Genomic DNA, 17,463 nt, shown 5'->3' on the forward strand with positions numbered 1-17,463 from the left:
TGCGCAACTTCTGTGAATGTAACGGAGTATGCGCAGCACTGATTACAGCTGCGGTAAGGCATACTGGCCAACTCTCCATCATTGTCAGGGAGACTCCTGGAAATAGCAGCAATCTCCCTGTCTCCCTGAAGAGTCCACTAATCTCCCTCATTTCACCTTAACCCCATTCTGAAGCTGTTATATTAAAAAAAAACAGAGATATATACATTCAAATAGGATAATTTATATAATGTCCCAGCATTGGGTATAAGGCACAGTGATCCCTATGGCTACATGTATTAGTATCATTTCCCTGCATTGGGTATAAGGCACAGTGATCCCTATGGCAACATGTATTAGTATCATTTCCCTGCATTGGATATAAGGCACAATGATCCCTATGGCTATATGTATTAGTATAATATCCCTGCATTGGGTATAAGGCACAATGATCCCTATGGCTACATGCATTAGTATAATTTCCCTGCATTGGGTATAAGGCGCAATGATCCCTATGGCTACATGTATTAGTATCATTTCCCTGCATTGGGTATAAGGCGCAATGATCCCTATGGCTACATGTATTAGTATAATATCCCTGCATTGGGTATAAGGTGCAATGATCCCTATGGCTACATGTATTAGTATCATTTCCCTGCATTGGGTATAAGGCACAATGATCTCTATGGTTACATGTATTAGTATAATTTCCCTGCATTGGGTATAAGGCACAATGATCCCTATGGCTACATGCATTAGTATCATTTCCCTGCATTGGGTATAAGGCACAATGATCCCTATGGTTACCTGTATTAGTATCATTTCCCTGCATTGGGTATAAGGCACAGTGATCCCTATGGCTACATGTATTAGTATCATTTCCCTGCTTTGGGTATAAGGCACAATGATCCCTATGGCTACATGCATTAGTATCATTTCCCTGCATTGGGTATAAGGCACAATGATCCCTATGGCTACACGCATTAGTATATTATCCCTGCATTGGGTATAAGGCACAATGATCCCTATGGCTACATGTATTAGTATAATTTCCCTGCATTGGGTATAAGGCACAATGATCCCTATGGCTACATGTATTAGTATAATATCCCTGCATTGCGTATAAGGCAAAATGATCCCTATGGCTACATGCATTAGTATAATTTCCCTGCATTGGGTATAAGGCACAATGATCCCTATGGCTACATGTATTAGTATAATATCCCTGTATTGGGTATAAGGCACAATGATCCCTATGGCTACATGTATTAGTATAATTTCCCTGCATTGGTTATAAGGCACAATGATCTCTATGGTTACATGTATTAGTATAATTTCCCTGCATTGGGTATAAGGCACAATGATCCCTATGGCTACATGTATTAGCATAATATCCTTGCATTGGGTATAAGGCACAGTGATCCCTATGGCTACATGTATTAGTATCATTTCCCTGCATTGGGTATAAGGCACAATGATCCCTATGGCTACATGCATTTGTATCATTTCCCTGCATTGGGTATAAGACACAATGATCCCTATGGTTACCTGTATTAGTATAATTTCCCTGCATTGGGTATAAGGCACAATGATCCCTATGGTTACCTGTATTAGTATAATTTCCCTGCATTGGGTATAAGGCACAGTGATCCCTATGGCTACATGTATTAGTATCATTTCCCTGCATTGGGTATAAGGCACAATGATCCCTTTGGCTACATGCATTAGTATCATTTCCCTGCATTGGGTATAAGGCACAATGATCCCTATGGCTACACGCATTAGTATATTATTCCTGCATTGGGTATAAGGCACAATGATCCCTATGGCTACATGTATTAGTATCATTTCCCTGCATTGGATATAAGGCACAATGATCCCTATGGCTACATGTATTAGTATAATATCCCTGCATTAGGTATAAGGCACAATGATCCCTATGGCTACATGCATTAGTATCATTTCCCTGCATTGGGTATGAGGCACAATGATCCCTATGGCTACATGTATTAGTATCATTTCCCTGCATTGGGTATAAGGCACAATGATCCCTATGGCTACATGCATTAGTATCATTTCCCTGCATTGGGTATAAGGCACAATGATCCCTATGGTTACATGTATTAGTATAATATCCCTGCATTGGGTATAAGGCACAGTGATCCCTATGGCTACATGTATTAGTATAATTTCCCTGCATTGGGTATAAGGCACAATGATCCCTATGGCTACATGCATTAGTATATTATTCCTGCATTGGGTATAAGGCACAATGATCCCTATGGCTACATGTATTAGTATCATTTCCCTGCATTGGGTATAAGGCACAATGATCCTTATGGCTACATGTATTAGTATAATATCCCTGCATTAGGTATAAGGCACAATGATCCCTATGGCTACATGCATTAGTATAATTTCCCTGCACTGGGTATGAGGCACAATGATCCCTATGGCTACATGTATTAGTATCATTTCCCTGCATTGGGTATAAGGCACAATGATCCCTATGGTTACTTGTATTAGTATAATATCCCTGCATTGGGTATAAGGCACAGTGATCCCTATGGCTACATGTATTAGTATAATTTCCCTGCATTGGGTATAAGGCACAATGATCCCTATGGCTATATGTATTTTCTGAAAAGTATCAGAGTGTTTTCATCAACACGTAGATCTTGCTAACTGCTTTTGGGCTCATTTACATTTGGATGTAAGTCAATTATAGGACGCACCTCTCAGATATAGCAGTACACGCCTATCACATGTATGACACGTCTCTCAGATGTAGCAGTACACGCCTATCACATGTATGACATGCCTCTCAGATGTAGCAGTACACGCCCATCACATGTATGACACGTCTCACAGATGTAGCAGTACACGTCTATCACATGTATGACATGCCTCTCAGATGTAGCAGTATACGCCCATCACATGTATGACACGTCTCTCAGATGTAGCAGTACACGCCTATCACATGTATGACATGCCTCTCAGATGTAGCAGTACACGCCCATCACATGTATGACACGTCTCTCAGATGTAGCAGTACACGCTTATCACATGTATGACACACCTCTCAGATGTATCAGTAGACGCCAATCACATGTATGACACGTCTCTCAGATGTAGCAGTACACGCTTATCACATGTATGACACGTCTCTCAGATGTAGCTGTACACGCTTATCACATGTATGACACATCTCTCAGATGTAGCAGTACACGCTTATCACATGTATGACACGTCTCTCAGATGTAGCAGTACACGCCCATCACATGTATGACACGTCTCTCAGATGTAGCAGTACACGCCCATCACATGTATGACACGTCTCTCAGATGTAGCAGTACACGCTTATCACATGTATGACACATCTCTCAGATGTAGCTGTACACGCTTATCACATGTATGACATGCCTCTCAGATGTAGCAGTACACGCCCATCACATGTATGACATGCCTCTCAGATGTAGCAGTACACGCCCATCACATGTATGACATGCCTCTCAGATGTAGCAGTACATGCCCATCACTTGTATGACATGCCTCTCAGATGTAGCAGTACACGCCCATCACATGTATGACATGCCTCTCAGATGTAGCAGTACACGCCTATCACATGTATGACATGCCTCTCAGATGTAGCAGTACACGCCCATCACATGTATGACACATCTCTCAGATGTAGCAGTACACGCCCATCACATGTATGACATGCCTCTCAGATGTAGCAGTACACGCCCATCACATGTATGACATGCCTCTCAGATGTAGCAGTACACGCCTATCACATGTATGACATGCCTCTCAGATGTAGCAGTACACGCCCATCACATGTATGACACATCTCTCAGATGTAGCAGTACACGCCCATCACATGTATGACATGCCTCTCAGATGTAGCAGTACACGCCCATCACATGTATGACATGCCTCTCAGATGTAGCAGTACACGCCTATCACATGTATGACATGCCTCTCAGATGTAGCAGTACACGCCCATCACATGTATGACATGCCTCTCAGATGTAGCAGTACATGCCTATCACATGTATGACATTCCTCTCAGATGTAGCAGTACACGCCCACTTTACCGCCACGCTCATAGGTGCTGCTGTCACAATCCCCCTGATATGCTTTTTCAAAAGTAGGCACGTATGCGGTAAGGTAGAGCAGATAGGGAGAAGTATCCTGAAAAATTGTCATCGCAATAATGACAGCTCTTTGGAATAGATAGTGATGGGGAGGAGGAATGATGGATCCTCCGGTAATTAGGTAGATCTCCATGCCAGCTCTAAACCTAATTACCTCCATCGATATTTTAGTGTTAATGAATAGGCCCCACAGTCTGTTCAGTGACTCTGAGGCCCATTTATCAACAATCACATACTCTGCGATCTAGGCCGATACCACGCATGTCGGCAGCCATTGCCGGGTACGGTTCCTGGTAAATTTTGTGAAATGTAGCCTATAGGCTACAGCAGCGCAAACGCCATCTTCAGAGGAGTTTGGTGAATCTGACAGCTTTGTATCCTCCATAGAAACAAAAGGGGGCTGCTGCTGCGGTCAGAAATGGAAGGACCCCTACATAGTACATCGGGGGGATAGTCAAGAGTTGCGGATATCCCCAAAAACTGTGTGTTTTCTGTGAATATGCCACATATATTACAGGGAATATTTGGCCATTTACATCACTCCCTGCCCCAGTGGAGCTTACAATTTATAGTTCTCACACACATACATACACATACACACACACATACACACACACATACACACATACACACACACATACACATACACACATACATACACACATACATACATACACACATACACACACACATATATACACACACACATACACACACATACATACACATGCTTATACACACACACATACATACACACACACATACACATGCTCATACACACACACATACACATGCTCATACACACACACACTTGGGTTATTTATTTTTTTTGGTGGGAGCCAATTACCTACCAGTATATTTTTGGAGTGTGGGAGGAAACCGGAGTGCCCTGAGGAAACCCACGCAAGCACAGGGAGAATATACAAACTCCACACAGTTAGGGCCGTGGTGGGAATCGAACCCACAAACTCAGTGCTGTGAGGCAGTAACGCTAACCATTACACCGTCACATGACAACTGCTCGCGGCGCACTAGTGTACCATGGCACAGTGATTGCAAAACACTGCCCTAAACAATATGATGAGAGGCTGCTGAGTGGAGCCTAGTAAGGTATATCTGTTATTACTTGTTGGTGAAGAGAAAGGATTAATGGGTGGTTGAGTGTGTTTAGTGGATGAAGTCCTTGTATGTAGAGATGTGCGCCGACCCCCGTGTTTTGGTTTTGGATCTGGATCTGGTTTTGGATCTTTTTCCTTGGTGTTTTGTTTTTAGGTTTTGGTTTTGGATCTGTATTTTTTCCAAAGAATGATATAAACAGCTAAAACCACATAATTTGGACCCGGTTTTGTTCCTATACAGTATTATTAACCTTAATAACAATCATTTTCAGGCATTTCCAGGCATTTTTAACTAGAGATGTGCACTGACCCTCGTGTTTTGGTTTTGGATCTGGATCTCCCCTAGTTTTGGATCTGGATGGGTTTTGCCAAAACCTCACCTCCGTGTTTTGTTTTTTGTTTTTTGGTTTTGGAACTGGATTTTTTATTAAAAAATCATAAAAACAGCTAAAATCACATAAAATGGGCCTGTTTTTTGTTCCTACAGTATTATTAACCTCAATAACATTTATTTCCACTCGTTTCCAGTCAATTTTGATCACCTCACAGCTCACAATAATGATTTTTTTTCATCTAGTTAAGGGCCAAACGGTTGCATCCAGCTAGCTGGCTCAAAACTGAGTGATAAATAGAGTTGAGGACTGTGCAAAGATGAGGATTGCATAATTGATAATTGGTGGTACAGCCCCTGGCTGGCTGAAGAATTGATAATTGATGCAGCACCTGGCTGAAGAATGAATAATTGGTGCAGCGAAGAAGTAGGTATGAACAGCGCTAGAGAACCTATCAGTATATGCAGATGATAACTGAAAACACATATGCAATTTATCAATACATATCATAATCTACTATATGACTATACGGCTTGATTGGAAAGGGTAGTTTAATATATCCACAATATAGGAAACATATATTACATAGTGTCAATAAAAAGACAATCGATTGAACCAATAAAAATAATAAGAAGATACAATGACAGAAATCATAAAATAAAAATAATAATAAATAATATATATAAATAATAACAGTCCATAAAAAATGGAATGTGAAATGTCCAAATCAAAAAGAGAAGAAGGAAATGTCCATGAGATGGAAGTATAAATCGATCTTGAGAAATAACTGAGTAAAAAATGTCTCATTCACATTATTGTTGAAAGTATTAAAGGAATAAAGCAACAGTCACTGGCCTACACAGGTGGATCCAGAATAATATCCAGCTGATATATTTACCAGACTTTGTTAGATGTCCACAGCCTATAAGTGGTGCAGAGATTCTTGCACTGGCATGCTGACGTGTTGTAAAAAACAGGAGCTGGAAAGTGATGAATAACGCTGGTCCGGAGAGTATAATCCACATAGGAATCCAAGTGCTGTACAGTATATAGGGGTTCCAAACACTTTTCGCTGTGGTAGATTCCACAGCTTCCTCAGTAGCATCAGCAAAACGCATTTGGAACCCCTATATATTGATCTGATTTCAAGAGATTGATGACCCTTGGATCTTGTCAAAGTGAATAAAGGGCATGATCTACAAGTCCGACATACTTAGCGGAATAACTCAGTTTCAGCTCCTCCTTCAGTTTCTCCAGCTGCTTTTGCAAAGTCTGAGACCTGACTCAAGCTGGCAGTGTCTGAACTAACTTCACATGTGACAAGTTCAAAGGGTTTGAGAACCTTGCACAACATGGAAATTATTCTCCACTGCACTTGACTAAGGTGCATTCCCGATCCTCTCCCTATGTCATAGGCCGTAGTATAGGCTTGGATGGCCTTTTTCTGCTCCTCCATCCGCTGAAGCATATAGAGGGTAGAATTCCACCTAGTTACTATCTCTTGCTTCAGCTGATGGCAGGGCAAATTCAACAGTTCTTGCTGGTTCTGCAATATTTGACACGCAGTTGCTGAATGTCGAAAATGTCCAGAAATCTTTTGTGCCACCGAGAGCATCTCCTGCATGTCCCTGTCATTTTTAAAAAAATGCTGCACCACCAGATTAATTGTGTAAGCAAAACATGGGATGTGATCGAATTCGTTCATATGTAATGCTCGCACAATATTGGTGGCATTGTCAGAAATCACAAATCCCGAGGAGAGTCCAAGTGGTGTAAGCCATTTTTGCAATGATTTCCCTGAGTTTCTCTAAGGGGTTCTCAGTGGTATGCCACTTAGTGACACTGGTGATACACAGAGTAGCCTGCCTCTAAATGAGCTGGCATTTGTTAGATGCTGCTGCTGCTGTTTGCACTGTTTACACACCTACCCAGTGGGCTTTCACAGTCGTGTAATCTTTAGTTTGCCCTGTCCCACTTGTCCACATGTCTGTGGTTAAGTGGACAGTGGGCACAACGGCAATTCTGAGGACATTAATAAGATTTTTTTTAATGCCCTTGTACAGATTGGGAATTGTTATTCTAGAGAAGTGGAATCACATTGTAGTGGGGACACAGGACCTCCATTAACTGGGTAAACCCACTGCATTAATGGCGGACACTGGACGCACATCTAATATCAGCATAGCTGTTATGGCGTCAGTAATCTGCTGTGCAGCTGGGTGTTTGCAGTCATACTTGTTCGCCAATGCAAGGGATTGTGTGATAGTCAATTGTTTTGTTGAAATTCCATCACTATAAAAAGTAGTCTTCTTCCTGGTCCCCTTCTGGGATGAAGATCCACTTATAGCAACAGCAGCAGCATCAGGCATAACACAAGGATCCTTCTGAGGAACAACAGATAGGAGAGGAGTCAGTCCTTATGATATTGGATGCAGGACTACTTCCGATCATGAATGAGGATGTCGATGATGATGCAGGTGTTGGTGGTGGATATTGCAGGCGCTTGGATCCAGATAGAAGGGAGCAGCTTGGGGACACTGGGCTGATTGTTGTTGGTTTTTTTGTCCCCAAAGTTTCTGTACCCTTTCCAATTTGAAGAATGCACTTCAAGTGACATAACAGGGAAAAGGTTCCTAGATGGTTAAGGTCCTTACCTCTACTGTTACTTGGAACCAGTTACAATTGGCTTGGCAAAGGTAGTCCGGATTTGGGTGGAAATAATTCCACACATGAGAAGTGAATTTTTAGTTCTTTGCCCAGGCATGGCAACAATAGGATTTTTCTCACCATGGGCAAAACTGATGCCTGATTTACAGTTTTTACACAAACATCCTCCGCAGCAACATCCTCATCATCATCAACATCCTCATCATCCTTATTGTTATCGCCAACTACGTAAATATCCCCCTCATCCTCCTGGTGCAACTCCACAGAAGCATCCTCGATTTCTACGTCAGAGGGCACACAAATGGTGGTTGGAGGATCCTCCTCAAGTACAGTTTTAGAAAGGTCAGGCTCACACATGGCAACCGCGGACACATGTGGACTCTCTTCTGGGATTTCTGATTTTTCCAAGCACACAGTTGGTTCCGGTGTCTTATTCATCTTAACAATTGTAATTTTTTTTGTACCTCTCCTACAAGCAAAGGGGCTTAAATTGCTTTAACAGGGTAAAAGTAGATTTTTTTAGCCTAACATTTTGGCCTGACTTAAGCCCTGGTACATTGGCCTTCATAGATGACGTTGGCGGCCTTGTATCGTCATCATGACTGCTGTCGGCATCTACAAAACTGGTATGTGGATCCTGCTCTCCAGTCATGTGTCCTCCATACTCACTGCGGTCTTACAGCAGTGTCACCAACCAATTATAGCACAGCTAAGTTGGGGCTAATGCAAACAACCACACATAGACATTTTTTGTTTGTTTGTTTGTTTTTTTGGAACACTGCGGTGAACCCCTGAAAGGAGCAGCAGCCCCTTGACAGACAGCATTATCATTTTATTCCATAATCAAACCTCACAGAAAAGTTTTATCCTATTTGTAGTTTAAGAACATGCCTATCAAATATTGCTCTCCTCAACAGTGATTAGCACCATACGTAATGTACTAAGCACATTTTTCTAGCAAGAAATTTCCAAACTATCCAAACATAAATTATTGCTTTAGAAAAACCATTAACTAATCAAAGGAGATACACCTGCACATAAGCTGATACAAACCTTCCTGCAACAAAGAAACCATTGATCCCAAACAAGATGCAATTAAGGGATCTATTTAAGGCAGCAATAGGAAATCAGCATCAAAACAACTGTCCCTGATGAAGCCCGACTGGGAGAAACGCGTTGGCCACGCCCACCATACACCCGCATTCAAGCGGCAGCAAGACATCACGAGTGACAGTACGTACGGCTCGGGGGGCATGAGCTCTGCCGGACGGAGCTACTCTTACTGCTTAAGCCGCCTGTACCTCCAGCACGCAGCCCTGCAAAGTATATAAAGACTTTGCACGGAGGACGCAGCGCTGCCAGAACACCGCCGGAGGATAAAGCCTAAGCCATCCAGATATACAGCTTCAGGATCGGTTAGAGCCCACGGAGGACACAACCCTGGCTGAACCTCATCAGGAGAAGGAATATTGACATTAAAACCCTCACAAGTCCAGAACAAGCCCGAAGGTACCCAGGAACGGGTGAAGGTAGGAGGTGCGGGCACCTAAACAAATGTGGCCACACATTTAATTACAATACTCTCCACTACCCATATTCCGTCCATACTGAGTTTTTGTCATATTTATGGAACTGGACTATACTCTGGTTACTATTGAAAGGACACCCAGCTGACCTGCTATCTATTAACTCTATTTTATAGACCATTTTCATGAGATTTGAATGCATATTTATATATTTATGTTATATCCTATTCATGTTTATACTTGGACTTGTTTTTATTGAGATATATTCAATTTTTCTGTACATCAATATCAATATTTTGTTGTTTTTATATTATTAACCAATTCATGACTTGTAAACATTTTAAACATTCACCTTTCCATACTCACTTTATACATGAAGATCACACCCCATGTGCGCCCAAAAAGACCAGACGCAGGGAGGAGCTGATGGCTGGAAATCCTGTCTTGAGCTGCATGAGGTCTCACAAAGTGGCCAGGTCCAACATTACAGAGGAGGGGGCTAGGACTAGGAGAGAGGGGTCTCAGCAGCCCAGACATATGGACACAGCATAGTGCACTCAGCTTCACACATATTACACTGGACAACAAGACATAGCAAACCATAATCAGGGCAGAAGAGAGTGGTCTCAGGACCAGGGACTTTAGGGGGCGTGGCCTAATCTAAGGAGTTGTGGCCTAATCTAAGGAGGTGTGGCCTAGTATAAGGAGGTGTGGCCTAATCTAAGGAGGTGTGGCCATGCCTCCTTATAGAACATAATAAAGCAAAAATTGCATTTGCGCTGCTATGTCATTCACAAGGGGGCACCGATGTGTCCCCCAGCCAGGAGCAGAGGAATGGGCTGGGGAGACACTGACAGACAAATGCCGATGACAAGAAAGGGGGAGGAGGGTGGTGGGGTTGAGTGGTGGACCCTGACCCCATCTGGTCCCTTTGACATGCTGAGGTCCAGTTAATTAGTACCCAAAATCCCCCCCTCTCAACACCACTGACATAATACAATAACCAATCTGCATCATGCCCCTCTGTCATGTGTAAACATATATACAGAGTAACAAGGCATTCCAACCATAATCAGTGACTGGGACAAAGCAGCTTTATTAGAAGATGGGCTATTACACACAATAAAGCCAGATGATTCAGATTCACTAATGTAGTGTCCTATTAATATCCAATGCACATTACTGGTCACCGCAACTGTGATGCACAAACACTTCATTTGCATTATAATGTGCACAGGTCCATTATCACACAAGCAGTGTTCTGCACAGGAGAGAACAGCTACCCCCTCCTCCCCCTGCCGTTATATACTGAGGAGAAAGGCTTGGAAAAAGCATACCGTCAGGGTCATTACCTGAGACGAGCCAGACGGGGTGTGGGGTGGGGAGTGCAAGTCCTGACAGTTCTCTGCAGTGCTGCAAAGGGGGACAATGTGTCCATTAGCTGCTGACCTGGGCCCTCGTTGGGCACCAACATGCCAGGTCCGGGTAATTAGTACCAATCCCTCTTCCCTCTTGGTGAATAGGGGAAGACTACCTACAACAATACTATCATATAACCTGAGGTAACCAGGTACTACCAGATAAAATGCTGTATGTATCATGTGTAGAAGAATTCTAATATATATATTTATAAATGAGATTGTCAACAAGGAGACAGGGCCTAATTCAGTACAAATCACAACTGTGATCACAAAAGTGATTACGCACGCAATCTCACTGCGATGATACGCTAATCCTCTGTGATCACTATGCCATCGCAGCACAACATAAGGATGTCCACCTTACCTTACACACATCCGTAACACTAAGAAAGTCTGCGAAACCATCGGTAACATGGAGTACCATCACAGCCTCACACACACTTACACAGGCTCTGACCTTACTCAGGAATCACTAACCTCATCACACACAGTGACTACACAAGACTGAGAAACCATCAGTAACATGGAGTACCATCACAGTCTCACACACACTTACACAGGCTCTGACCTTACTCAGGAATTACTAACCTCATCACACACAGTGACTACACAAGACTGAGAAACCATCAGTAACATGGAGTACCATCACAGTCTCACACACACTTACACAGGCTCTGACCTTACTCAGGAATTACTAACCTCATCACACACAGTGATTACACAAGACTGAGAAACCATCAGTAACATGGAGTACCATCAAAGCCTCACACACACTTACACAGGCTCTTACCTTACTCAGGGATTACTAACCTCATCACACACAGTGACTACACAAGACTGAGAAACCATCAGTAACATGGAGTTAGCCTCACACACTTACACAGGCTCTGACCTTACTCAGGAATTACTAACCTCATCACACACAGTGATTACACAAGACTGAGAAACCATCAGTAACATGGAGTACCATCAAAGCCTCACACACACTTACACAGGCTCTGACCTTACTCAGGAATTACTAACCTCATCACACACAGTGATTACACAAGACTGAGACACCATCATTAACATGGAGTACCATCACAGCCTCACACACACTTACACAGGCTCTGACCTTACTCAGGAATAACTAACCTCAACACACGCAGTGACTACACAAGACTGAGAAACCATCAGTAACATGGGGTACCATCACAGCCTCACACACACTTACACAGGCTCTGACCTTACTCAGGAATTACTAACCTCATCACACACAGTGACTACACAAGACTGAGAAACCACCAGTAACATGGAGTACCATCACAGCCTCACACACACTTACACAGGCTCTGTCCTTACTAAGGAATTACTAACCTCATCACACACAGTGATTACACAAGACTGAGAAACCATCAGTAACATGGAGAACTATCATATTCTCACACACACTTACACAGGCTCTGACCGTACTCAGGAATCACTAACCTCATCACACACAGTGATTACACAAGACTGAGAAACCATCAGTAACATGGAGTACCATCACAGTCTCACACACACTTACACAGGCTCTGACCTTACTCAGGAATTACTAACCTCATCACACACAGTGATTACACAAGACTGAGAAACCATCAGTAACATGCAGTACCATCACATTCTCACACACACTTACATATGGTCTGACCTTACTCAGGAATTACTAACCTCATCACACACAGTGATTACACAAGACTGAGAAACCATCAGTAACATGGAGTAACATCACAGCCTCACACACACTTACACAGGCTCTGACCGTACTCAGGAATCACTAACCTCATCACACACAGTGATTACACAAGACTGAGAAACCATCAGTAACATGGAGTACCATCACAGTCTCACACACACTTACACAGGCTCTGACCTTACTCAGGAATTACTAACCTCATCACACACAGTGACTACACAAGACTGAGAAACCATCAGTAACATGGAGTACCATCACAGTCTCACACACACTTACACAGGCTCTGACCTTACTCAGGAATTACTAACCTCATCACACACAGTGATTACACAAGACTGAGAAACCATCAGTAACATGGAGTACCATCACAGCCTCACACACACTTACACAGGCTCTTACCTTACTCAGGGATTACTAACCTCATCACAAACAGTGACTACACAAGACTGAGAAACCATCAGTAACATGGAGTTAGCCTCACACACACTTACACAGGCTCTGACCTTACTCAGGAATTACTAACCTCATCACACACAGTGATTACACAAGACTGAGAAACCATCAGTAACATGGAGTACCTTCAAAGCCTCACACACACTTACACAGGCTCTGACCTTACTCAGGAATTACTAACCTCATCACACACAGTGATTACACAAGACTGAGACACCATCATTAACATGGAGTACCATCACAGCCTCACACACACTTACACAGGCTCTGACCTTACTCAGGAATAACTAACCTCAACACACGCAGTGACTACACAAGACTGAGAAACCATCAGTAACATGGGGTACCATCACAGCCTCACACACACTTACACAGGCTCTTACCTTACTCAGGAATTACTAACCTCATCACACACAGTGACTACACAAGACTGAGAAACCACCAGTAACATGGAGTACCATCACAGCCTCACACACTTACACAGGCTCTGACCTTACTCAGGAATTACAAACCTCATCACACACAGTGAGTACACAAGACTGAGAGACCATCAGTAACATGGAGTACCATCACAGCCTCACACACACTTACACAGGCTCTGGCCTTACTCATGAATTACTAACCTCATCACACACAGTGATTACACAAGACTGAGAAACCATCAGTAACATAGAGTACCATCACAGCCTCGCACACACTTAATCAGTATCATGGAGTACCATTACAGCCTCACACACACTTACACAGGCTCTTACCGTACTCAGGAATTACTAACCTCATCACACACAGTGACTACACAAGACTGAGAAACCATCAGTAACATGGAGTACCATCACAGCCTCACACACACTTACACAGGCTCTGACCATACTTAGGAATTACTAACCTCATCACACACAGTGACTACACTAGACTGAGAGACCATCAGTAACATGGAGTACCATCACAGCCTCACACACACTTACACAGGCTCTGACCTTACTCAGGAATTACTAACCTCATCACACACAGTGATTACACAAGACTGAGAAACCATCAGTAACATGGAGAACTATCATATTCTCACACACACTTACACAGGCTCTGACCGTACTCAGGAATCACTAACCTCATCACACACAGTGATTACACAAGACTGAGAAACCATCAGTAACATGGAGTACCATCACAGTCTCACACACACTTACACAGGCTCTGACCTTACTCAGGAATTACTAACCTCATCACACACAGTGATTACACAAGACTGAGACACCATCAGTAACATGGAATACCATCACAGCCTCACACACACTTACACAGGCTCTGTCCTTACTAAGGAATAACTAACCTCATCACACACAGTGACTACACAAGACTGAGAAACCATCAGTAACATGGAGAACTATCATATTCTCACACACACTTACACAGGCTCTGACCGTACTCAGGAATCACTAACCTCATCACACACAGTGATTACACAAGACTGAGAAACCATCAGTAACATGGAGTACCATCACAGTCTCACACACACTTACACAGGCTCTGACCTTACTCAGGAATTACTAACCTCATCACACACAGTGATTACACAAGACTGAGAAACCATCAGTAACATGCAGTACCATCACATTCTCACACACACTTACATATGGTCTGACCTTACTCAGGAATTACTAACCTCATCACACACAGTGATTACACAAGACTGAGAAACCATCAGTAACATGGAGTACCATCACAGCCTCACACACACTTACACAGGCTCTGACCTTACTCAGGAATTACTAACCTCATCACACACAGTGACTACACTAGACTGAGAGACCATCAGTAACATGGAGTACCATCACAGCCTCACACACACTTACACAGGCTCTGACCTTACTCAGGAATTACTAACCTCATCACACACAGTGATTACACAAGACTGAGAAACCATCAGTAATATGGAGTACCACCGCAGCCTCACGCACACTTACACAGACTCTGACCTTACTCAGGAATTACTAACCTCATCACACGCAGTGATTACACAAGACTGAGAAACCATCAGTAACATGGAGTACCATCACAGCCTCACACACACTAACACAGGCTCTGACCTTACTCAGGAATTATTAACCTCATCACACCCAGTGATTACACAAGACTGTGAAACCATCAGTAACATGGAGTACCATCACAGCCTCACACACACTTACATAGGCTCTGACCTTTCTCAGGAATTACTAACCTCATCACACAGAGTGACTACACAAGACTGAGAAACCATCAGTAATATGGAGTACCACCGCAGCCTCACGCACACTTACACAGACTCTGACCTTACTCAGGAATTAATAACCTCATCACACGTAGTGATTACACAAGACTGAGAAACCATCAGTAACATGGAGTACCATCACAGCCTCACACACACTTGCACAGGCTCTGACCTTACTCAGGAATTACTAACCTCATCACACACAGTGACTACACTAGACTGAGAGACCATCAGTAACATGGAGTACCATCACAGCCTCACACACACTTACACAGGCTCTGACCTTACTCAGGAATTACTAACCTCATCACACACAGTGACTACACTAGACTGAGAGACCATCAGTAACATGGAGTACCATCACAGCCTCACACATACTTACACAGGCTCTGACCTTACTCAGGAATTACTAACCTCATCACACACAGTGATTACACAAGACTGAGACACCATCAGTAATATGGAGTACCATCACAGCCTCACACACACTAACACAGGCTCTGACCTTACTCAGGAATTACTAACCTCATCACACACAGTGATTACACAAGACTGAGAAACCATCAGTAACATGGAGTACCATCACAGCCTCACACACACTTACACAGGCTCTTACCTTACTCAGGGATTACTAACCTCATCACACACAGTGACTACACTAGACTGAGAAACCATCAGTAACATGGAGTTAGCCTCACACACGCTTACACATGCTCTGAGCTTACTCAGGAATTACTAACCTCATCACACACAGTGATTACACAAGACTGAGAAACCATCAGTAACATGGAGTACCATCAAAGCCTCACACACACTTACACAGGCTCTGACCTTACTCAGGAATTACTAACCTCATCACACACAGTGACTACACTAGACTGAGAGACTATCAGTAACATGGAGTACCATCACAGCCTCACACACACTTACACAGGCTCTGACCTTACTCAGGAATTACTAACCTCATCACACACAGTGATTACACTAAACTGAGAAACCATCAGTATCATGGAGTACCATCACAGCCTCACGCACACTTACACAGGCTCTGACCTTACTCAGGAATTTCTAACCTCATCACACACAGTGATTACACAAGACTGAGAAACCATCAGTAACATGGAGTACCATCACAGCCTCACACACACTTACACAGGCTCTGACCTTACTCAGGAATTACTAACCTCATCACACACAGTGACTACACAAGACTGAGAGACCATCAGTAACATGGAGTACCATCACAGCCTCACACACACTTACACAGGCTCTGACCTTACTCAGGAATTACTAACCTCATCACACACAGTGATTACACAAGACTGAGACACCATCAGTAACATGGAGTACCATCACAGCCTCACACACACTTACACAGGCTCTGACCTTACTCAGGAATTACTAACCTCATCACACGCAGGAATCTATTAGTAAATAGCTGTATTTGTTTTTCAGCTGTTTCAGTTTTGCTACAGTTACATTTGATCCTTTGAAACTGGGAAAGCAGTATGTTATTTTTCTATCTTTTTATGTGGCTGCTTCTATTGTGTAGGTAACTGTTGGTATCAACCTTTTCAATGAAGTTTTTAGTAATGATCTTATCTCCTTCATGTATTAGAATTAGATCCATTAATTCGATGGACTGGTTATTGATACTTGATGTGAACTTGAGGTTCATATTATTGTCTGTAATATGGGAAAAGAGCAACCTAAAAGATTCCTCTGAACCATCCCATATTATAATGTCATCTATGTATCTTTTATGCAAGGTGGCAGCTAATACACGGAGCAGTGCGGTGGAACTAACATATCTGACGGAGACGTGAGACCGCAACAAGACGCTGC

The 17,463-nt window shown here is 42.9% G+C and overlaps 1 protein-coding gene across 1 annotated transcript in view; it reads left to right on the forward strand.

The window, feature by feature from the left end:
• Positions 1–8,854: 8,854 nt before the first annotated feature.
• LOC148430835 (pancreatic lipase-related protein 2-like) overlaps positions 8,855–17,463 on the forward strand; it is a 114,230-nt gene continuing 105,621 nt past the window's right edge. Inside the window, exon 1 of the mRNA XM_088466429.1 lies at positions 8,855–8,882. Within this exon, the coding sequence (XP_088322555.1) occupies positions 8,855–8,882 (28 nt within the window). The remainder of the gene's footprint in view (positions 8,883–17,463) is intronic.

The sequence above is a fragment of the Taudactylus pleione genome, unplaced genomic scaffold (assembly GCF_031769625.1).
Source record: "Taudactylus pleione unplaced genomic scaffold, aTauple2 ptg003137l, whole genome shotgun sequence".
In the NCBI taxonomy this organism is placed as follows: domain Eukaryota; kingdom Metazoa; phylum Chordata; class Amphibia; order Anura; family Myobatrachidae; genus Taudactylus; species Taudactylus pleione.